This window comes from Oryctolagus cuniculus, chromosome 13 (genome assembly GCF_964237555.1).
Source record: "Oryctolagus cuniculus chromosome 13, mOryCun1.1, whole genome shotgun sequence".
In the NCBI taxonomy this organism is placed as follows: Eukaryota; Metazoa; Chordata; class Mammalia; order Lagomorpha; family Leporidae; genus Oryctolagus; species Oryctolagus cuniculus.
In genome coordinates this window covers 70,875,188-70,898,820 of record NC_091444.1, presented here as the reverse complement: position 1 = coordinate 70,898,820, position 23,633 = coordinate 70,875,188, and the positions used below count along the sequence as shown (strand labels likewise).

Genomic DNA, 23,633 nt, shown 5'->3' with positions numbered 1-23,633 from the left:
AGCAGTACGTGCCTGTAGCCGGTCTGGTTTGCACTTCCCTGGGGACAAAGAATGCTAATTGTTCAAAACTTAAGAAACAGAGATTTGTGGAGTAGCACGTGTACTACTTCAGAAAACAATTTCCAAATTTTAGCCTCTGCTCATTTAAAATTCCAGTGGTTGCAAACAGGGTTTGAAATCTTGTTTGTTAACCTTGCTGAAGCCCTTGCTGCACGAGTCATGTGTGTGACTGAGCTCAGCATTCCTGAGGGGGTGAAAGGTAGTGAATTAAGATTTTCCAAATGAAAAAGCTGGTGCTCATTGTATCCTCAGGGAGCACTAGTACTTGGGCTGCTCTTCTGATTGGCTTTGTCGTAGCACCTAAGTTTTGAAAGATTTCATTCGGTCTTTCCCCTCGCCCCTGCACTGCTCTCAGATGCTGTCCTAGTCTCATTGCTCACCATCCACCCCCCGAGCCCAGCGTTAAGGAAACAGTAATGATGGTTTATTGATGTTCTTGGTACAATAAACTTAATGGCAAGCTTGGTAGAGGAACATATCTTGATTCTCACATCTTTTTTTTTTTTTTTCTGCTTTGCTGTTGCTTTTTTTTCCCCCCCTAAAAATACTCTTTTCCTCTCCCCAAAGTGAAGGAGAGGCAAATCTTTATGAATGAATTATTTGCTTTGGTAAATGCTACTTTGGATGTTTTCATCAAGAGTAGTCTCTTGAGAAAACCTCAGATGTATGTTTAAAAAGATAGATTTGCCTCAGTGATCTACGTAATTGTAGAACCCGTTATCCATGGCTGTGTCGTAAAGCAAACGGTGGTGAACTGTGTTGACTTGTACTCTGTATTGTATGTAGAGTTGCAGGTGACTTGCTTTGACTGGGGATGACGCTGTACGACACGTCTACAGTTCATTTCTGTCTTGATTCCTCAGGTACCGAGTTTGAGGGAGCAGTCATAGCTCTGTTTCACTTGTTGGCCACCAGGACAGACAAAGTCCGAGCTTTAAGGGAGGCTTTTTATCGTCAGAATTTGCCCAATCTCATGAACCTCATTGCTACAGTCTTTGTGTTTGCTGTTGTTATATATTTTCAGGTAAATATAATCTCTTGGCTGAAGTAAGTTGGATGTGGATTTTTATTTTGCTCTTAAAGAAGAGAATGCCATTGGAGATGCTCCTGTCTTAGCAAGTCAGTGTTTTATGATCTAGTCACTTTTCTCAGGGTGTCAAATAATGGTGTTTAAGTAACAGAAAAGGATTTTCAAGCAGATTCATGTTGTATTATTTTTATTCATTTGAAAGGCAGAGAGCTTCCATCCACTGGTTTGAGTAAGCCAAGTGCCTGCCTGTGCAGCTGGGAATGGGACAGGGAGAAGCCAGGAGGCAGAAACTGCACCTGGGTCTCCCACATGGGGGCGGGGATGCAAGGACCTTTCAGGGTGCACATTAGCAGGAAGCTGGAATTAGAAGTGGAGTTGGGACTCAAACCTTCTCTAATATGGGATGAGACAGCCTAACTGCTGTGCCAGATGCCCATCCCCCAAAATGATTTTGAAGTCTGTACCCAAGGTGGGATTTGTCGGTTAGCACTGCCTTCTCATTCTCCCTGCAGTTAATTCTTTTCTCTGTGCCTGCATCCTTCGTCCGTACAGTTCCCTAACGTGCTCTACGTTTCATTTTTCAGGGATTTCGTGTTGACTTGCCCATTAAGTCAGCCCGGTACCGAGGACAGTACAGTAGCTATCCCATCAAGCTCTTCTACACCTCGAACATTCCCATCATTCTTCAGTCGGCCTTAGTTTCAAACTTGTATGTGATTTCCCAGATGCTGTCTGTGCGATTTAGTGGCAACTTTTTAGTAAATCTACTAGGACAGTGGGCTGTGAGTATTTTATTTCTATTAAGTATTTAAAATTTACTATAATTTCTGTTTCACGGTTTTATTTCCCCCTGAATGAGACTTTGAAGTAGTTGTTCGAACATTTTCCACCTTCCTTATCGATAGCAGAATCTGTTACCTTCCTGGAAGAGCTGGTAAGTATTGTAACACTAACATGGGTCAAGGCTGTCTAGGAAGCACTGTCATATCTTCTTCAGGTTAAAATCACAGTTGCTTTCATAAAAGTGATTTCCTGTTTTGTAGTCTTATTTCACCTTTGTAATGAAGTTCGTCCCTTTTTAAAGCTGTTTGCTGACAATATGTGGGGTAGCAGAATCCTTTCTTCTTTTCCTTCTGTTTTCCTTGGTCTGAACAGCAGTAAACTGGCTTGTGATTTACTGGGCTGGAGATAGCATGTGTTTAACAGAGCTGATGCGAGAGCTGGACATCGAATGCAGTATGTTCTGACTTCCTTTTGTGATCCTCTTTATCATCACTTCCAAAGCCATCCAGCCATGTTGTTACCCAAGTGTGACTTACTAGAATGAAGTTTAATTGGTTTAAATGCTATCATCTAACAAAGGGGTATTTTTCCTTCTTGGAATGAAAGAATTATTGCATTCTACCAAAGAACAGTATTTTTCATATATAATCTTTACTATTGAACTATAGTGCTTATTCTATGCATTTATCTTAATATATTATCTGTTTCTTGTAAATCTTAGTAACTCATCTCTCGGATTTTACTAAAGGTCATTATAAAAAAAAAAAAAACAAACTTTAAAGCTTAACAGAACAAAACAGTAACTCCTGAATGTTAGTTGAAGGAAATAGAATTCTCTTTATCCATACCACTCCTTTCAATTTATTGGAAAGAAATTTGATTCCCTGTAGCCATTATAACTAGGCTGATAAAGAACAGACTAAGAAGGATGCTGTCCCTCCTTCACTAGCTCATAGTCTAGCAGTTACTGCTGTGTTGATAGTTAGAAACACACTGAGTAGTTGGTTCTGTATAGACTGGGTTGTGATTTTCACTGTAGTTTTTTAAAAACATTTATTTGAAAGAGTTAGAGAGAGGGAGAAAGACACATAGGGTATGAGAGGAGATCTTCCATCTAGTGGTTCACTCCCCAAATGGCTGCAGCAGCCAGGGATAGGCCAGGCCAAAGCCAGGAGTCAGGAACTCCATCTGGTGTCCCACGTGGGTGGCAGGAAACTAAGCAGTTGGGCCACCATCCGCTGCCTCCCCGGAACATTAGCAGAAAACTGGATCAGAAGTACGGAGTATGTGGGGCTCAAACCAGGCACCCTGGTATGGGACGGGGATGCCAGTGCCCAAGGCAGTGGCTTAACCTGCTACCACAATTCCTGCTCCAGATTTTTTTTTAAATAAAAATTTATTTTTATATATCTTATTTTTATATATCTTTAGACTGAATGAGAGACAAAGAGAAGGATCTTTCATCCAGTGGTTCACTCCCCAAATGCCTGCAACAAGTAGGGCTGCTGGTCCAGGCTATAGCCAGAAACCAGGGAACTCCATCTTAGTCTCCCATGTGGCTTGCAGAGATCCAAGAATTTAAACCATCACCTGCTGCCTCCCAGGGTGCACATTAGCAGGAAGCGGCAATCAGGAAGCAGAGTTGGGACTTGGATCCAGGCACACTGATAAGTGACACAGGCATGTCAGGTGGTCTCTTAACTAAGACTTTTTTTTTTTAAAAAAAGATTTATTTATGTATTTGAAAGACACAGTAACAATGCTGAGACAGAGAGAGCTTCCGTCTGCTGCTTCACTCCCCAGATGGTCACAGTGCCCCCGGTGTTCCATGTAGGTGGCAGCATTCCAAATACTTGGACCATGTTCCACTGGTACATTAGCAGGGAGCTGAATAAGAAACAGAGGAGCGAGGACTCAGACCAGTGCTCCCATGTGGGATGCTGGCGTTGTAAATGGCAGCTTAACCCACGGCACTACAATGCCGGCCCCATCCAAGATTCTTTTAGATGGTAGAATTATTGGAAAACTGAATGTGTCTATAACCAGTGCTTTAGTTCTGGGATTATTGATTCTAGGGGCATAGTAGAAACTTACTTGAAAATCATAGACATTGTAGCCCAAAATTGCTTTCCCGGTGTGAACCCTAAAATTTTTATTTAATAGGAACAAAGATATGCTATTCTATTTCTGTTACTGGAAAAATTCTCACAAGTCCCATTGTTACAAATATTTGTTAAAACACTTTTTAATAATATGCAAACCATATAAAATTTAGGCAGTGAACTGCTAAGTGTTTGTCAGTATTTGGATTGCAATCTTTTTTTTTTTTTTTTTTTTTTTTTTTAATTTGAAAGGCAGAGTTACAGAGAGTGGGGGAGAGACAGACTGAGAGATCTTCCATCTGCTGGTTTACTCCTCAAATGTCCACAACAGCTGGAGCTGGGCCGATCCAGAGCCAGAAACTTCTTTTGGGTATTTCACATGGGTGCAGGGGCCGAAACACTTGGGCTGTTCTCCACTGCTTTCCCAGGCAGCATTAGCAAGGAACTAGATCCAAAGTGGATCAGATGGGACTCGAACTAGCACCCATACAAGATGCAGGCACCACAGGCAGAGGCTTAACCTAACTGTGCCACAGCACTGGCCCTCTATTGCATTCTTAATACTTATAAATAGCAGAGTTATGCTTGAGGATCTTAATATAATACATTGGGTAGTCAGTTCAGAAAATCCAGGTTCTAAATATAATTAGTTATATTGTAAATGTCGTCACAGTCCTACCTTTGTGAAGAAAAGGAAGATTTAGTAGATTTTTTTGTAAAAAAATTGCTTTTCTGTTAACATATATACAATGTCATGATTTCGATGGAGTGAAAGAATTAGATGAAAACAGTAACTCCTTGAGTTATATACAAGCAGACTAGTTGTTTAGGACTTAAAACACTGTCATAGTGTTTGAGGAATTTCCAGTGCTAAGAAGTGAGAAGGTTGATCATTTGTTCTTTTTCTTCTGGCTCTATAGGACGTCAGTGGGGGAGGCCCTGCTCGTTCCTACCCTGTTGGAGGCCTTTGTTACTACTTGTCTCCTCCTGAGTCCATGGGTGCCATATTTGAGGATCCTGTCCATGTTGTCGTTTACATCATCTTCATGTTGGGATCCTGTGCATTCTTTTCTAAGACGTGGATAGAGGTATCCGGCTCCTCAGCCAAAGATGTGAGTATTTGTTTTATTTGAAAATGATACCGTATTTTTTTGGAAAAAAATTCATAATTTTTTGGTGTCAAAATATACACTCTTCTGTAATTTAAAGTTGGTTTAATTTGTACATTCTTAATGAGTCTGTGTCATCCCCAAGAGGCCAAAAACTAGTTCCTGGGAGGTAAGAAATTCTCAGTGATTGCCATGGTTTGTTACCCTCTGCAACTCAACCCTACCCTACATTCACATTTCTTAGTTTTTACTTTCTCTATAGGGAGGTGTTGATAACAGCGGTGCTGAAGAACACTGGCTTGGTGTCTGGGTGACAACCAGCTGCACAGCACCGAGGCCCTGGTTTCTTTGGGTTTAACGGGGGTGACGTGACACTGCCACCTTCAGGGTGCTTGTATGCCTGCGTGTGCAGAGAGCACTTCACACAGAACCCAGTAGATGCTGAGCACGGAAATGGTAAGAGTTTGATTGTCAAAGGTGATTTTTCTTTTTTTGCAGGTAGCTAAACAGCTAAAAGAACAGCAAATGGTAATGAGGGGTCACAGAGATACCTCTATGGTCCATGAGCTTAATAGGTAAGGTCATGAGATCACCCCTTTGTCAGTGCCTGTGTATGTTTCCGTCTTTGATTTATCACTGAATGTCATCGCTCTGTTCTGATTCATATTGAAAGCATTTTTCTTGTACTCCACACAGCAGACCTGGTGTCCCCCAAAATGTAATTGTTCTGCACGTCAAAACTGACATGTAAATTATTAACTGCAGCCCTGTTCCCCTCACCGTTCTGTCCAGGGTTGGACTGTAGGTAGTTCTGTGCATGTGAAATCACCAGGGAACTTCTACAAAGGACTGGCATCCCACCCCTGGAATGGTGATCGGGCCTGGATGAGTTTCAAGCCTCAGGTTTTTGGTCTTTGGTAAAGCTTTGAGATGTAATTCACACACCATGCAGTGCACTCATTTGAAGTGTGTAGTTACTGGTTTTTAAAATATATTCAGAGCCACCAAATCCTTACGATCTGGTTTTAAAAACATTTTCATCAGGCCTGTGCTGTGGTGTAGCAGGATAAGCCACTGCCTACAATGCTGGCATCCCCTATGGGCGCCAGTACGTGTCCTGGCTGCTCCTCTTCTGATCCAGCTCCCTGCCTATGGCCTGGGAAAGCAGTGGAGGATGGCACAAGTGATTGGGCCCCTGAATCCACATAGGAGATCCAGAAGAAGCTCCTGGCTCCTGGCTTTGGCTTAGTCTAGCCCTGGTCATTGCTGCCATTTGGAGAGTAGACCAGCAGATGGGTGATCTCACTGTCTCTCCTTCTCTAATTCTGCCTTTCATATAAAATAAATAAATCTTTAAAACAAAAAAAATTTTCTTCATCACTCAGAAACGCCAGTGCAAGCCTAAGCTTTGCTGCCTAAGCTGCACGGCCACCGTGAGCTCTGTAGGCCTGCCCCTGCTGGGTGCTTCAGAGTCGTGCACATGGTCTTTTCTCTGGGTGGCTTCTTGCACTTTGCGTGCTTTCACGGGTCATCCATTTTGTAGTGGGTGTTAGTACTTCAGTCCTCTTTACTCATTCCCTTGTATGGGTTTGCCATGTCATTCATTCATTGATGGAAATTTTTGCTTCTGCTCCTTGGCTGTTATGAATAATGCTATTCCACCCGTGTGTGGAGTACAGTTCTTGGGTCCTATCACGATGCTGTGTTTAGCATGTGGAGGAGCTGCTAAATACTTTCCCCTCTACATTCCCACCAGCAGTGCGCAAGGCTCCAGCGGCTGCCTGGCCTCACTGGTGCTACTTTTTGGTTTCAGTTCCAAGGGGTGTGAAGTGGTATCTGTGTGTTTTGTTTTGTTTTGTTTTGTTTTAATTTATTTATTTGAAAGATTACACACACATACACACACACACACACACACACACACAGAGGTCTTCCATCTGATGGTTCATTCCCCAGATGGCCGCAACGGCTGGAGCTGTGCTGATCCAAAGCCAGGAGCCAGGAGCTTCTTCCGGGTCTCCCATGTGGGTGCAGGGTCCCAAGCACCTGGGCCATCTTCTGCTTTGCATGGCCATAGCAGAGAGCTGGATTGGAAGTGGAGCAGCCAGGATTTGAACCAGTGCCCATATGGGATGCCGGCGCTGCAGGTGGTGGCTTTACCCACTATGCCACAGCGCTGGTGCCCGTTTGTGGTTTTTATTTGCCTTTCTGTGAAGACTATTGATGTTCAGCATCTTTTCATGTATATATTGGCCATATATATATATATATATATATATACACACACTATATATGTACATATATATTTATTTTTTTTTAATTTGAAAGGCACAGAGGCAGAGAGAGAGATCTGCAGTCCACTGTTTTACTCCCCAAATGCCCACAATAGCCAGGGTGAGGCCAGGCTGAAGCCAGGAGCCAGGAGTGCCATCCAGGTCTCCCATGTGGGTGCCAGGGACCTATGCATTCAAGCCATTACCTGGTGCCTCTCGAGTGCACACGAGCAGGAAGCTGGATTGGAAGTGGAGGTCCACTCTGCTATGGGGTGTTATGCTAAGCACCCATTCCTTGGAAGTGGAGGTCATCCGCTGAGGGATGTGAGCATCCTGAACAGCGGCTTCCCTCTGCGGCTGAAACCGGTCCCCTTCCTCTTTTCCTGATAGCGTGCTCTGTCTGACACACAGCTTTTCATTTCGTTGAAGCCTAATTTCCCCTTTGGTTGCCTTGTGCTGCTTTTGGTGTTGGATTAAGCATTGCCAAAGACACGGTTACAAGTGTTTACTCCTGTTTTTTTCTGTGGGTTCTAGCTCTCATATTTAGTGTCTGCTTTGAGTTAACTTTTGTGTTTGATGTGAGATAGGGATCCAGGTACCTTCTGTTGCATGTGGGCATCCAGTTGGCCCAGCACCGTTTGTTGAGCCACTCCTGTGTGGTTTTATTTGAGCCTTGTATTTATTTAGAGCCTAGACCGCAGAGGGTAGCACAGCGAGCCTCCAGCTCCCGTAGTGCCTGTCATTTTCCCACTCCTGTTTCATCCACCATCTCCCTAGGCTTTTTTGAATGAAACTCCATATTTAACAGTTTTCCAGGTAATCTGGATGTGCAGCCAAGGTTGACTTACTGTTGAGGAGGATCATCAAAATCTTGTTAGCCTGTGTTTGTTAATACTTAGAAAGCATTTTGAAGTCTACTCTTCCTTCCGCAAGAGGGAACCATAGTTTACTCATTTAAAAATATTCTGCCTTAAGAATCATGCATTGCCTTTCTTGGCCATTTACTGGTTTCTCAAAATTGAGTCAAAATAATTGCCTTTTAACCTATTATGTCCCATCATTGTATATATAGGACACGTTAAACTTTAAATTGAGGGGCCAGTGTGGTGGCACAGCTGGGCTGGCATCTCATATTAGAGTGCCAGTCCCAGTCCTGCTGCTCTGCTTCTGATCCAGCTCCCTGCTAACATACCTGGGAAGGCAGCAGAAGATGGCCCGAGTACCTTGGGCCCTGGGAGACCAGAAGGCTTCAGCCTGACCTAGACGTGACTGTTGTGGTCATTCGGGAGGTAAACCAGTAGTTGGAAGATTTCTGTCGCTCTTTCAAAGAAAACCTTTAAATTTAGCAATCAACTTACCACTTACATTTTACTACTGTACAGTACAGTAAAATGTTGAAATATTTGCAGAATTGAAAACTTGGGACTTAGGTTAATGACGGGATTTTCATGAACATTGTCTTCTGTCATGTGTAGCCCCTTTCATGGCAGACTGTCCCACGTCACTAGTTCAGTTATGCCTTTTAGAGAGCCACTAACGGGAAAGCTTCGACCCCTCGCTGCTTCTGTGTGCTGGTTTCCATCCGCTGCTAACCAGAGGTGTCTGTCTTCCAGGTACATCCCCACGGCAGCCGCGTTCGGTGGTCTGTGCATCGGTGCCCTGTCGGTGTTAGCCGACTTCCTCGGGGCCATCGGATCGGGCACTGGAATTCTGCTTGCAGTCACTATTATTTATCAGTATTTTGAAATATTTGTTAAGGAACAGGCTGAAGTTGGTGGGATGGGTGCTTTGTTTTTTTAAGTGTTCCAAATATTTCTTTTTGTGTGTGTGAAAGGGAAAATATTTTGACACATTGTTTTTGTCAAAGAACGCCAGTCCCCCTTCTCTTCCTTCACGGTTTCTTGTTTTCAAGTGCTACCTGTCCCATTTCCAAAATGGGCACCGAGCTAAGCCTGTGTGCAGCGTTAGTACCAGCTGCCTTAAAACTGAAGTTTACATTCTCCATTAAGAAGTGTCCATCCAGTGTCGCCTGTGCTGCGGGAGAGCAGTGTGACTGCCTTGCTGTGTTCAGTCACCACAGGGAGGCGGTGACGTGGATTCCTTTTGCACACAACGTTCAGAACACTATCCCCCCACGCACACTTGTTTAAAAATGAATCTAGTTCAGATCGCCACTTTCCAATACTTTTGAGCTTATTTAATGAGTTCTGGAACACTTGTATCTAGTCTATATTTTAGATAATTACTTTTTATACTTTTTTAACTCATAGTATCCATGCTCCCGGCCCTCCCTCCCCAGACCCTCCCTCTTATTGGTCCCTTTCCAAAGCAGCCACAGTAAAACTCAAGATGAGTCACTTCTGTCACTAGAGCCAGCTGCTTCTAGTCACTCTTCCCGCCCTTCTTCCCCCTTTCTTCCCGTGACAGCATACGCGGTGCTGTTGGACTGTATTGGCTATGCCTTCTAACTCCAACCAGTCACTTGAGAATGCCCTTTCAGACAGTATGTCCCAATTCGGTTTTTTCTTTCTTTTTTTAAATCCCTGAGGCAAAGATTTAATTCTCAAGCAGTGTCTGTAGCTCAGTGGGGGTGAACAATAAGTAATTCATGCTAGGAATTTATGTATGTTGTTGTGTTTACAGCAGCAACATGAGTGTAAACAGTAGACAATAAACTTTTATTTAATAAAACTGTTTCGGCTGTGTTGGAAGAATAAAGAAATCTGATACTGTGTTTTCTGAGATTACTTGTATGGGTTCACTGTATTCATACAGAGCCCATGGTGATTTGCCTGTTCAAAGAGGCCAAATGTGATTACATACTGACGTTTAATCCTCAACTGTTCAGGGACACTGGCCAATTTAAAGGTGCTCATGTATGTGACTAGTATTTGGAAAAGGACAGGAAGACAGTGGTCTCAGAAGTTTCTCAGTCTCTGTTTGAAACTGCAAAGCTCTCTGTCAGTATTTCTTTTTTCAAAGTATGTGCTTTATTTTCCAGATCAAACTTAATTCTGAAAAGATATTTTCAGAAGTAGTTTTCCGTCATGGTTTGCTCTTTCTGTATGTGTAGCAAGTATGTCTTAAGCTTAGGGTTACCAAGCCAGGTAATTCCAGGGCCAAGACAGATGAGACAAAGGCACGCAGAAGGGCAACAAGAGCCAGCATCTCCAAGGTGCCCAGGACCGCTGTCACCACAGGAATATGGGACCCAGTGTTGTCGCAATATGACATAAGAAACCTGGTGTTTTAAAATGTAGGCAGATAAACAGTGCTAGCCAATCAAAACATGCAGACTGCCAGTTCTCAGACACGTCGTCCCCACAGCATAGCCTGTGATGTTAACAGATACAGCAAGGGCTTTAGAGATACGGGCTAGGATTCAGCTGCCTCTTGAAGAAAATGGGGAGAGAACAGCAGACAGAATGGACAGGTAGGGGTTCAGATCTCATTCCCCCATCGTCATGAAGAGCTGGTCCTTCCCATCAGAAGTGGCTTGGGAAGAACGTGTGTGTGTGTGTGTGTGTGTGAAGAGTGGTCTGTGTTGGGGTCTGTGTGCCTTGTCTCTTCTTCATTTTTGTTTTTTCTTCTGGATTTTGAAAGGAGTAATGTGGCAAATTATAGGATGTGTCCTTGTGGGTTAAAGGAAAAGGATTAAGCTCTTTGGAGCATCACGATACCCATGATTAAAAATCAGGACTCTGGGGCTGGCGCTGTGGCATGGTGGATTAAAGCTGCCTCCTGCAGTGCCAGCATCCCATATGGGCGCTGGTTCGAGTCCTGGCTGCTCCACTTCCGATCCAGCTCTCTGCTATGGCCTAGGAAAGCAGTAGAAGATGGCTCAAGTACTTGGGCCCCTGCACCTGCATGGGAAGACCTGGAGGAAGCTCCTGGCTCCTGGCTTCAGATTGGCACAGCTCCAGCCGTTGTGGCCAATTGGGGAGTGAACCAGCAGATGAAAGACCTCTCTCTCTCTCTCTTTCTCTGTAACTCTTTCAAATAAATAAAATAAATCTTAAAAAAAAAAAATTGGCCGGCGCCGCGGCTCACTAGGCTAATCCTCCGCCTAGCGGCGCCAGGACACGGGGTGCCGGATTCTGTCCCAGTTGCCCCTCTTCCAGGCCAGCTCTCTGCTGTGACCAGGGAGTGCAGTGGAGGATGGCCCAGGTGCTTGGGCCCTGCACCCATGGGAGACCAGAAAAAGCACCTGGCTCCTGGCTCCTGCCATCGGATCAGCGCGGTGCGCCGGCCGCCGCGCACCGGCAGCGGCGGCCATTGGAGGGTGAACCAACGGCAAAAGGAAGACCTTTCTCTCTGTCTCTCTCACTGTCCACTCTGCCTGTCAAAAAAAAAAAAAAAAAAAAAAAAATCAGGACTCTAACAAATGAACAAGCCACTATTATAGCAGGTAGATGGATCTTAACTTCTACAACATTTAAGCAGAAAATAGACTTGATGTATAAACTTACATAGTTCCATAATTCTTTCCATGCTTGTTTAGGAAGTCTATCTCTTGGTAAGCTGAGACAGCAAACCTGGCAACATGAAGTATACTGCAGCATTTTGGCACTAGTACCCTGGTTTCACCTAGAGAACCACTTTTACATGGTCCGAGGGGCCTGGCTTAGCTCCAAGATGGAAACATGACTTAGTGCTGGTCAGGGAGAATCACCCTAAGACTTGCCTGGAAAGAGCTGACAGGAGTAACTAAGAAAATGGTCTACAAACACTCATCAAACTTTTGGACGATGGGCTTCAGGTATGACATGAGCTAGAAGAAATTCCTGTATTTTTTCCTTTGAAAAGTAGTTTGTATTGTGTTTCAAGTGCTGACCAACCCTTCTGAATACGTTCCTGGTTAAACATCAAGATAACAGTGCCTCAGACCACGTCAACTGTGGATCTGTTTTAGAAACGTCAAGTATTTTTTGAGGATAGGGGTCAGATGCTAACATATACCCTTGTGGGAGGGGCCCTGAGTTTCACCTAGCCTTGGTATGGGGAATGGAGTCAGCCAATGCCTGTGACCTAAGGGCTGGTTCAGCTTCAGTAGTTTGTGGGTGCTGGTTGTGAATATCCTTCTCTTGATTTTATATCCTCTGCTGCCTTGTGTGCTAACTCAAGTAGCCCGTCTCTCTTCTAAGACTTCATTTTAAACACAATACAGTCATAGTTATTTGCATACCAAGCACAGGGTTGACCGTGGGACTAGTTGGCCTAATTTGGAACTCAAGTCTGTTCTTTAGAAATATCCTTATACCCTGGATTAGAAAAGTAACTGGTGAGCTTTTAAAAAAAAAAAAAAAGAATAAACATCTCTGTGTGTGTGCTTGTTCATTCATATTAGCTGGAGTTTAACACATTTCAAGTAAGGCTATAGCCTACTTGTAATCACAGTACCGTATCACCACCATATGCATTCTGCTGCTTTTATTTTATGAAAAAACTAAGTTCAAATCTACAGTCAACTAAGTTGAATACAAAGTCTCAGTGAAGGCCTGGTGGTCTCGTTTACAAAGACATGGCCAGTGTCCTCTTTGGCCTTAAAATTTCAGGAAGGGCACTTCAAATGGCTTCGTGTTTGCGTGTTTCAGTGCCAGAGCATAGGAGTAGACCCTGGCATCCACTGTGAGATGTTCTTCGGCTATCAGAGCTATGGGAAGCAAAGAATACAACTTAGGTAACGCGGGCAATAGAAGGGGAACACCAGTTAGTCAAGTTACCGAGCAACCGCTCTATGCTACAGGCTGCTGCTACCGTTTTTTGCTTTCAAGGATGTACAGGATTACCTTCTCAGTGAGGGCCCGGGATACTGGGGTCAGGATTCTGTGCGTGAACACAGCAAAGCCGCACGTTCACAGACCCAGCTGTACTTCATTTGGGCTCAGGTGGGCTTGCAGACTCCGAGACCATGCTGCTAACTGCACAGGGCTGCAGTGAGCGGGACTGGAAGTATCCTACCAAGACCATGGTCTCAGACTCTCCTTCCCGCACGCTTCAGTGAGAACTTGTGCTTCGCTCAGACGGGAGGCTATCAGACTGGGCAAATCTGCCCCTTGCTTTCCAAGCCCAGAGATACTGTGCTTGCAGGTGAGGCCAGACCTGTGCCCTACTCCCCTGTGTGTGACAGGTGCTCTTGGGAAGGGCTGAACGCTACTCAGGCTAGCAACCTGACCGTGAGCAACTGGCCTGCCAGCTCCTCCGGTGTCACTGGGGAGGAAATGATTTGATGACTCGATTTTGGTCCTATTGAAGCTAGGCAAGCCAGTCCCTTGATCCGCCTCCACCTTCCTCCGTTCTCTCGCTCTATTCCTCCTTCCCCCTCCACCCCATCCCACCTCCCATTGCTTTTCTAACACCAGTCTGGAAGTTCAGTTAGGTAGAAGGGAGGACATGTGTAGATAGGATACTCTCCTAAGGAACACACAGAGCAAAAACACATGGCATAGAACATGAAGCACTTGTGGGCCTCGTGCTTTGCCTACGTTATTGCGTTTAATTTTACTCCTGCTTCCTCAGAGGTGAGATGGAAGCTTAGAGAGGCTGACTCATGACGAATCGAGGTGGGCTGGGCAGCCCGCCCTGGGGCCTGGCATTCTCTGGAAATGTGCCTTGTCAACAAGCACAATGTGCCTTGTCAACGAGCACATCTCTCTACCATGGTGGTTTCTAACGCTGGCCTTGACGTCTTCGGGTGGGTTTTACCTTAGGTGTAGTTTGCTACAAAGGTGAAGGCTGGAACGAGGGCCCTCTGAACAGGGGAAGCCACAGCGGCTTTGGAAAGCGTCACGTGACCCCTCAAACACACACATCGGAGATCCAACCTCTGCCTCCCAAGTGAAACTGAATGCCACCAGCATTCACTCCTGGAAAAAAGGGAGGGACTGTGCTCCTGAGGTTCAGGTCAAATAACGCTCCAGGTTCATTTGTGGAATAATTACTTTAAACCAGCAGAAACATGAAGTGATCGGTTTCCCGAAATACTTAAAACCACTAAAATATTCCGATTATGAGAAGCGCCTTGCTCCTTAGGAACGAGCAGCCGGCACAGGGCAGCTCTGTGGCAGGGCCCGTGCTGTATCTTCATCCACAGCGCCTCCTGCTGGAGCTGCATCAAAGGGCAGCTCTCCATATAGCCCTCTGTCTATAAAACTCCCATAGGACGGGCTGGCCAAGAGTTACATGATGTAACTATGACCAGTGATTCCACCAAGGGTCACACAGCTAGTTAGTGCGGGCCGTTATATCAGCCCATCACAGGTAGTATACTCTAGATGTCTCCAAGACTGGAAGAAATATTGTCGGATTCTCCTGCTCACACGCGCTGCAATGAACCATTCAGTATACTTGTATATTTGAGGAAAGGCTAACAAGACAGCCACTCCCACCTTTGCCCTCAAGGTTACGATGCACTGAAGTTCAGGATGGTTCTGGCTCCCGAGCGGGAATAGATTCTTGATTGTTCTGAAGGGGAAAAAAGGCCCCAGCTAAAGCTGCCCTGTGACACAGAATGTCTTGCTCATCCTTTCAAACCCGTCCCGGGAAGGAAAACTAGCCCTGGCCCACTGCAGTTTTACAGCAGTCTAGGTCCTGGGCTTCCCTGAGATACAGAGACAGAGAAATGCAGTTGGATGTAAGCCCCCAAGGTCCTGGGGATGGACGGGGGAAAACAGACCAAATCGGGGTAGCAATGTTCAGGATGCTTACCATCAAGTCTCTTGAGCAGGTCGTTCTTTGGTAAAGAAATGACTTCCACAAATTCTAAACAAACAAAGTTCCGGTGAAAATGAAGCTAAAGGCAAGAACCTACCCAAGCAACCCAAAGTGTCTGAAGCCACCAGGCCACACTAAGGCTCGCACGTGGTCAGGCCCTGCCAGTTGGGTCACGTACCTCCTTCTCCTGTAAACAAACACAGGGCAGTGTTTTAGCAAGGCCTGGAGTGGGAATTCAGCGGCAGTCTCCCAAGCAAGACAAAACAAAAAGGCTCCAAGGATTTAGCAGAAATTGGACTCTTTAATCTCATTTATATCATGATGAAGCAAAACCCAACAGCACAAAGCTATTACTGTTCCCCAGATGAAATGTGTAATAGCAAAATGTAAAGCATATTCATACCACACATATTTACAAATGTCTGTATCCAAACATGTGGTGAAATACAAATAACAAGTCACCATTTTCATCATTTAAAATTGCACTATTTATTTAAGAGGCAGAGAGAGAGCGAGCGAGCGAGAGTGAGCCATGTGAGTACCAGATCTCCCACTGGTCGGTCACATCACAAATGCCCGGAACGGCTAGGCCTGAACCGAAGCCGAAGCTGGGAGCTGGGCAGTCTATCGACGTTTCCCACATGGGTGGACTCCATTACTCGCGGCATCAGTGCCACCTCCCCGGATGCTGGAGTCAGCAGCTGGCAGTGGGTACTGAATACATGCACTCTAACATGGGATACAGACATTTTTTATTTTTTAAAACGTTTTATTCATATTTATTTGAAAAGCAGAGTGACAGAGATGTGTACATGCAAGGAGAGGAGAGGGGGAAGAGGAGAGAAAGAGATCTTCCATCCACTGGCTCACTGCCAGAATGCCTGGGGGTGGCAGGAACCATCACTGCCTCCCAGGCACATTGGCTGAGCTGGAAGCAGTGACAGGACTTGCCAGCAGGCACTCTGATACTGGATGCAGGCGTCCCAAGTGGTGGCTTAACCTGCTGCACCACAGTAGCAGCCCTGGGTACCAGTGCCTTAACTGCTCAAACTCCATTTTAACCACAACTCAGTGGCACTAAATGACATTCACAGTGTTGTGCAATCAGCAGCACTCGCCATCTCTAACAGAAACTTGGTACCCACTGAACATAACTCCGGTCCCTGGAAGCCTCTATTCTACTGTCTGTCTGTGAACTGGCCTATTGTGAGGACTTCTCATAAGCAGACTCTCACAGCATTTGCTCTTTTGTGTCTGGCTTACTTCCCTTCGCACAGTGTTTGCAGAGTTCATCCATGTTGTAGCATGGATCAGTGTGTTTCATTATTTCATGGCTGAATAATGTTCCACTGTATGAACGCATCCCATTATGTTTATCCATTCATCTGCTGACAGATGCTTGGGCGGCTTCCACCTTGGGCTACTGTGAGTGATGCTGCTATGAACACGGGTATTTCAGTGTCTGAGTCCCTGCTTTCAATTCTTTTGGGTACATACGTGGAGTGAAAATGGTGGGTCATATAGTAATTCTGTATTTAACTTTGAGGAACTGCCAAGCTGTCCTCCAGTTTGTTGTATATACACATGCAGTACATTTCTGGTGTAGAAATTTGGCATTTTAAGACAGAGCAGCAATGAGATATTGCAACAGAGATACAAATAACTCAAGAGGCTAAGAAATGTAAAAGTTCTCTACGTATGAGTCTGCTCATTCCCTGAGGTTGGGGGAGAGGTTATGAAAGTGATAGAGGCGTTATAGCTTTGGAAGCCAACCTCGCCAAGCAGCATTATAGAGCAAAGGACTTCCAGGTTCTCTCGATACGGAACTCAATCAGGAGCAGTTAATAAGCTGCTTTGCCTTCACAGCTGCCTATGTATATCACTTACAATAGCCACAAAAACAGGGTGGTTATGAAGTTTCCATTTGCTTTCTATTTAGACCTGCAGCTCTTATTATTAAGCAGAAATAACCTTCATGCAGAAATGGTGTGAAATTTTACCATTTATATAAAGATCAATGAGGCATAAGGATGACTGAAGTTGTAGAAGAGAAGTTAAAATACACAAGAGGAGAACAGACAAGAGTACTGACGAAATATTTATGAAAGACTAGGATTCTTTCACCAAATTAAAACTAACACTAAGGGCAGCATCTGGCCTAGTGCTCAAGACTCGTATTACGATGTCTGCGTCACGTGTCAGAGTGCCTGGGTTTGACACCCAGCTCTGCTCCTCACTGCGCCTCCTGCTGATGCAGACGCTGGAAGGCAGCGGTCACGGCGCAAGCAGTGGGTTCCTGTCATCCATGTGGGAGACCTGCACTGAGTTCTGGGCTCCCGGCTTCGGCTCAGTCCAGCTCCAGCCATTGTGGGTATTTGCAGGGAGTGACGCAGTGGATAAGAACGCCTTCTGTCTCGCAGTTCTCAAGTGTTTGTGTAAAGATCCAACTAGTGTGTTGTAAGTGAAAAGATATTTAAGAAAATGCAACCACCTTAAACGTAGCCACCAAACACTTACCTGGCTTCGGCTTCGGTCTGACGTTCTCGGCATCATCTCCATTAATGGTTACTGTCACTATGTGGGTGGTGCAGTTGGACAAGCCTGGATCCATACATACAGCTGTGGAGAGAAGCGGCAGCTCACCTTAAACCACCCAGATGCCTCGGTCCCTCCTGTCATCTGTGTCACTGCTTAAATGCTTTAGGAAGACAGCGGAGCTCCCGATGCGCAGTTCCCAAGGAACGGATGCGGGAGGAGCAGGTCCCAGGGTCAGTGAGTAGGGGCTGTGGGACCACACAGCACGCACGAGTGTGAACTCGATACTCCTCTCTGCCCAGGGCTCCTGAGGCTGGCCTGCAAGTCTGAGGGGTGAGCTGGGACTGACCAGTCGTAAAATCCTTTCAACACGGCAAGAAAAAACATCTTCGAGGGAGGAGTGTGGCACGCGGACAAGGTATGGCTTAGGGTGTGGAGAACTCCGAAAGGCAACTTGGTTTCCTAACTCCACAACTTTGGGTCCTTCTTCCCCCAACTTGTTCTCATGGGAAGGGAAGACAGATTTAAGAGATGATGACCAACTCCAATTCCTGATCTTTTTGGGTGAATTAGAAAAATAAAAGCCATCTGAGATGTGACCACAGGGAATACCCAACAAATCAGCACCCAGAGGGATGAGTTCCGTGTTCAGTGTTGGTCCCCGAAGCGCACAGCTGGGAAGTGGCTGACAAACCTGGAGAGCACTCAGCAATGTCACCTTTGTAGCCCGTCTCCTCCTCCAGCTCCCGGAGCGCAGCTGCTTCTGGGCTTTCACCGTCGTCTATGAGACCTGCAGGTCCAAACCAGCTGTGAGATGCCACAGGGGACCCCATCCGCCCTGAGCGTCTCCCTCTTCTAACACGGGTGTGGCCAAGCTCCATCACAAGTGCGCTCACATATGAAAACCGACTGTGGTTTGGAACTTATATAGGGAGAAAAAGAGGTAAAAGACTAAAACTTGGGGCCAGTGCTGTGGTGTAATAGGTAAAGGCTCCGCCTGCAGCGCCGGCATACCATATGGGTGCCAGTTCATGTTCCGGCTGCTCCTCTTCCAATCCGGCTCTCTGCTATGGCCTGGGAAAGCAATGGAAGATGGCCCAAGTGCTTGGGCCCCTGCACCTGCATGGGAGACCTGGAAGAAGCTCCTGGCTCTGGATCGGCACAGCTCCGGCCACTGCTGCATATTGGGGAGTGAGCCAGTGGCTGGAAGACCTCTCTTTCTGTCTCCCTCCCTCCCTCTCTCTGTAACTCTGCCTCTCAAATAAATCAATCAATCTTACAAAAAAAAAAAAAAAAAGAGTAAAACTCAGGGCAGGTTGAAGCACCTGTTCCTCTACGTATTTTTCTTCACTGTCTCAAGCTGGTTTTGTACAAAGTGGGCAAAATTTATGAAGTGGCCAACTGGCCTAGGTTTTTGAGCTGGCTGGGTGACTGCAGCACAGGAAACTGCTCAGAACTGTCTGCTGGCTTACATCCAGCGTGGTGACAGTTTTATCCATGCCGCCTTCTCCCCTCGAGGGAGAATATCGAGGCCTTGTGGTGGAATGCCGGGGAGGAGCCGAGGGAAGGCTACCAGGACCCTTGCGAGGAGTTCAAGTGGGAGGAGGGAAGGAGTGACTGATTTTTGCCCCCAAGAACGAATGCAAAAATGTATCAGGTACTTTAAGTATTCTAACATTTCTTTAGGAAAATGGTAAGTGAGAAAGAAAACAGTTGCTAACTCTGTTCCTACTCATACCTCTAAGAACAAATAAATGAGATTTAATCTCTTCAGATGGGAATAATCCCATAGAGTCATAATAACAGGAAGCATTAAATTCTGGATGGCTCTAGTTACTGGGCAAATGAAAAACACTGTTCTAGCTGAAATGAAGACAACATCCTTGGTCTGCTTACATATGACCCGTTAAGGTACTTGTCTGTTCACGGATTTTGGAGTTACAGTCTAACATTACTGTCAACTTCTTGTCAGGGGAGGTTGGTTGAGACAGAAAAGAGAAGTTAATGTGGGGACAAGTAATTATTTAGGGGGTCTAGTGAGAGTGCCGTAGAGGGGGGATGGGCCATGGTTGGGAGGGGGGAGGGGAGCTGTTCCACTATGCCTGGCATTGCCTTCATGGGTTCACGGATCCCTGGAGTATGGCTTGTGCCTTGCAGAAGCCTCAAAATAGGAATGGTATGGCTGCACTTAGAACCACATGGATAGACAGAAAGGTGGTGGAGAGCCTAAGCACTTCCATTCTCGGGCTCTTCCGCAGGCTCAGGCCAGTCGTCCCAGGAGAAGCCATCTGGTGTCTGGTTTCTCACCTGCCGGGAACTCGAGACAGTAGCCTCCTATTGGCGGCCGGAACTGTTTCACCAGAACTATACACTCATAGTGAAGAGTTCTTTGCAGCACCGGGATGACTGCTACACCTGTCAGCAGGAAAGGAAACCAAGGAACGTGTTTCACAAACTGTCACAATGCCAGCAACTGGTTTAGAACAATCTAACTAAAACCCTCAATCTTGGGAAACTCTGCATCCAAAATCTAACCTGTACTTGCTATTAGCAATAACAAGTTAAACTTAATCTACAACACTGGCAGTTAACTTTGCAAGCTATTCTCATTTTAAAATGTAAAGAAAAAAATAATCACACTTCTATGTCATCTGGATTTTCTTTTAGTTGTCACAATTTCATAAAAATCAAATCAAACACTTCTCACTAGGCCTAAGACACACAGTTTTCAGTCTACACTGATCTCTGCATGGAATAATTTCTCACCATGCAGCAGCTAGCTCGCCGGTGATGGTAAAGTGTTCTATGTGCTCTTAGATTTCCTTTCAGCAATAAATGGGTTCCATTCTTTGTGGCATATACTAACTAGACTGACTTCACTGTTTTAGGGTAAAAGACCTTTTTCTTCCCAGTTACTTGGCCTTAATCAAAACAAAACAAAAAACCCCCACTGGGTTCTGGAAGACACAAACCACCCAGGAGCAGTACTCAGCTCCCACTAAACCTTCCTCCAGCAGTTAAGAACGGCAGCTGCAGACGAGGCATTCGGTTCGCTTCCAGTAAAAACAGAGACCAACACCAAATGCAAAAAGAAAAGGGAAAAACAAGAAGGACCTATGGCTCAACCTCCCCTGGACCAGCGCTGATTTTTCAGGACTGTTTCTGGGGTCTCTGCAGTCAAAGAGAGGGAAGGGAAAGTGAATTGAATAAATGGTCTTTTCCCCAATTCCACATCCTCAACAAATGCTAAAGCACGTGGCCAATAACAGAAAGGTATGCCAAGTGATTTTCCCAACCGAAGGCCCTCACCTGGGTCCCCTGTACAGAGTACATGAACAGCAAGGATCTCCAGGAGTCCCAGCGTATCTAACAGTATGGGGCTGCACCCTGTATTCGTTCATGCTTGGCTTTAACTACTAGTACTTCTTCCCTCACACACTTCTGAGCTTCGATAACAGAAGCCAGGAGTACTTATAAGGAAATCGTAATTGAGTTACATAGCACTGCAAACGCAAACAGATTTAAAGATAAAAGATAACTGGAGGTAGCCACATGAAATACCCCCCCACAATCACATGTGCTAGCTTCCTCTGCGAAGGCAGCTGTGGCTCGTACCATCGGCGGACTGTGCCTTCTTGGTTGTACGTTTCACTGTTTCCCAGGTTCTGTTGGGGCAGAGAAGAGAATGCTCGTTAGCGCTGAAGAAGACACTGTCCTTTGGCATCCATGTGCGACTGATGGACCAAACTCCACAAATGCGAGGCATGCAAATATGCTAACGATTCATGGCAAGAAGTTATCAATGACAAAGACCTATAGGAAACCAGTCAAATGGGCTTTTCCTACAGCCTCTGAAAGTTAAAAAGAAAGCTGCTGCCACCCGCCACCTCCCCTCGGGGTGCCATCTACGTAGGAAACCCGCTGGGCTTTGGTACCAATCTCGGTAAGTCATAAGTCAGTGCGTGAGCAGTGCAGCTGGTGCGTGCAGCTGTACAGGATATCAAGCAGGTGATGCAAATTAGGCCTCCAGGACAATTCCAGTCTTATCTCTAAGAACAAAAAGTACCATGCATGATGCGGAGTACCGAGATGGTTATTTATATAATTTAGATTTTTAAAGTCTATGACCTTAAAATTCAAGAATTAAGAAAAGTAGGACTTCCTCATTTATTAGTTGAAGCATTATTTAGAATTATCATTATTATTTTGAAGAATTATTTAATTAAGTGCTCTGCTTTGTATGTGTGTGAGATCTTATCTAAGGTGGGGGGGGGGTCCCTAGGGGAAAAAGTGAGGCAAATAACAGCACATTGCAGCTCTCTTTTATGGCTTTATTCCTGGTTAGTGATTTGTTTCTGGCTGCACTTGCTACTTCAGTTTTTTTTTTTTTTTTTTTTTGTCAATATCTGTGTTTTCCTACTTCCGCTCCTAGGAGCACTGGGCAGAGCTGTGCAGAAAATCCCGCCAGTGGCACAGTCACGCTGTTTAAAGGGGAAAGGGCCTCAGGAAGGGAAAGCACGTCTATCCCTTAAGTTAAAAGAACGGTGGTGAGAGGCAGGAGGAGAGAAGAGGACAATTTTAGACTCTCTTGTGAAGGAATCGAGATGCCTGGGTTGTTCCAAGGACTAGAATCAGAAAGCAGTCCCCATCTGGCCCCCAACACTACGAGTTATAAAATGTGCTCCTCTGAGGAGCCCTCTTGCCCCGTCTGGTTGTGCCTAAGGTTTGGACCATGCTGCATGTATAGCAAGGCGAACAAAAACAAAATCAAAACCAAAAAACCCCACCTCTTCCAATCTTTAGTTTAAAAAAAGAAACAACAAAACACCAAACAAAAACTCTCTTCAAATTATAGATCTCACTGTATTGTCGCAGGACAAATACCTCAATGTGAACCTGTGAAAATCAGACAGACCAGTAGGACAACTCACAGCAGTCCACCATTCCTGTTAGTAGCCAGAAGCCAACCAATGCAAGTGTGATGAGCAAAGGGTACAGATCACAAGAGACAAAACACCTTTTGGCATAGCTGTCTGCTGCCTCTTAAGATTAGTCCTAAAGATTGAAGAAGACAGTGCTGGGAACAGCACTGACGGTCCCATCCCAAACACACTAGGAATCAGGGAAACAAAAAAAAAAAAAAAAAAGAAAGAAAGAGTTGCATCAGTAGACAGGTAGAGGTTAAGATGAAGTAAATGAGTAGTAATGAACCATAAATTATGAGCACTAAGTTATAAATGCAGGTATAAGAAACACCGGAACAAGAATACCCTGTGAGAGCACCAGCGATCTTAAAGTGACTCAGAGATGTACATGGAATTGGGAGTCGGCAAAATCCTTACCTCCACCTGACTACCAGCTAAACCCAAAGCTACAACTGCCCGGAGACTGTTTTCTCGTTTGTAAAACACAGGAATGAGCGTGTCATTTCCAATGCTTCCAGCTTGAGGATTCTGCTTCCAGCTAAATGACCCCATTCCTTAGTTGCCTGTGTTATGGGAGAGCCCCGTTTTGCCTCCTCCTCTCAAGTCCACCAAAGTGAGAAAGGAGAGGAACAGAGGATGGCCTCAGCACTATCTCCAGTGTCAATAAAAGGCCACACTATTACACTTCCAGGACTAATTTTTCATCCTCTTCTGTGAATGAGACAAGGGATTCTCTAGCTGCTCTTGTAGCCCTTGGATACATGCTTTTGTATCACAGAAAAAGGGAACACGTTTTATAAATTTATAAGTGATGGTCTACTGCAAAGGCAAGAGACCTGCATCCTTCAAAGCTTGACTGGTATGAAATACTGATGCTTTACCTAAGACCTCTTCGGATGCCAGGCTGAAGAGCTACCTATAGGAGTTAAACATGCTATAAATATGCTGTATAAATATGGTAGCTGGTAGAGATTTTTTTTTTTATCTTTTTTATTTTGAAAAGCAGGGTCACTGGGGGTGGGGCAGGACATGGAGATGCCTGAGAATTGGCCAGGCCTGGGCTGGGCTGAAGCCTGGAACCAGGAACTTCATCTCATTTCCCA

General features: G+C 45.3%; 2 protein-coding genes across 10 annotated transcripts in view; one reads left to right on the top strand and one right to left on the bottom strand.

Moving 5' to 3' along the window:
- Positions 1–10,048, top strand: part of SEC61A2 (SEC61 translocon subunit alpha 2) — a 36,116-nt gene extending 26,068 nt beyond the window's left edge. For all 5 annotated transcript variants that reach the window (XM_070055714.1, XM_070055710.1, XM_070055712.1 and 2 more), the window contains 5 exons: positions 924–1,084; positions 1,675–1,872; positions 4,896–5,087; positions 5,583–5,659; positions 8,971–10,048. In XM_070055714.1, coding sequence (XP_069911815.1) covers positions 924–1,084; positions 1,675–1,872; positions 4,896–5,087; positions 5,583–5,659; positions 8,971–9,157 — 815 coding nt within the window. In that variant the 3' untranslated portion in view covers positions 9,158–10,048. The remainder of the gene's footprint in view (positions 1–923; positions 1,085–1,674; positions 1,873–4,895; positions 5,088–5,582; positions 5,660–8,970) is intronic.
- Positions 10,049–12,772: 2,724 nt separating this feature from the next.
- Positions 12,773–23,633, bottom strand: part of NUDT5 (nudix hydrolase 5) — a 30,442-nt gene continuing 19,581 nt past the window's right edge. The window contains exons 4-10 of one of the 5 annotated variants that reach the window (XM_070055722.1): positions 21,221–21,270; positions 19,913–20,020; positions 18,300–18,395; positions 17,588–17,689; positions 15,065–15,118; positions 14,746–14,821; positions 12,773–13,010 (exon numbers count right to left, since the gene is read on the bottom strand). In XM_070055722.1, the coding sequence (XP_069911823.1) occupies positions 14,760–14,821; positions 15,065–15,118; positions 17,588–17,689; positions 18,300–18,395; positions 19,913–20,020; positions 21,221–21,270 (472 nt within the window). In that variant the 3' untranslated portion in view covers positions 12,773–13,010; positions 14,746–14,759. Of the gene's footprint in view, positions 13,011–14,745; positions 14,822–15,064; positions 15,258–17,576; positions 17,690–18,299; positions 18,396–19,912; positions 20,021–21,220; positions 21,271–23,633 lie in introns of all 5 variants that reach the window. The other 4 variants (XR_011381571.1, XM_070055723.1, XM_070055724.1 and 1 more) reach the window with 4 other exon arrangements.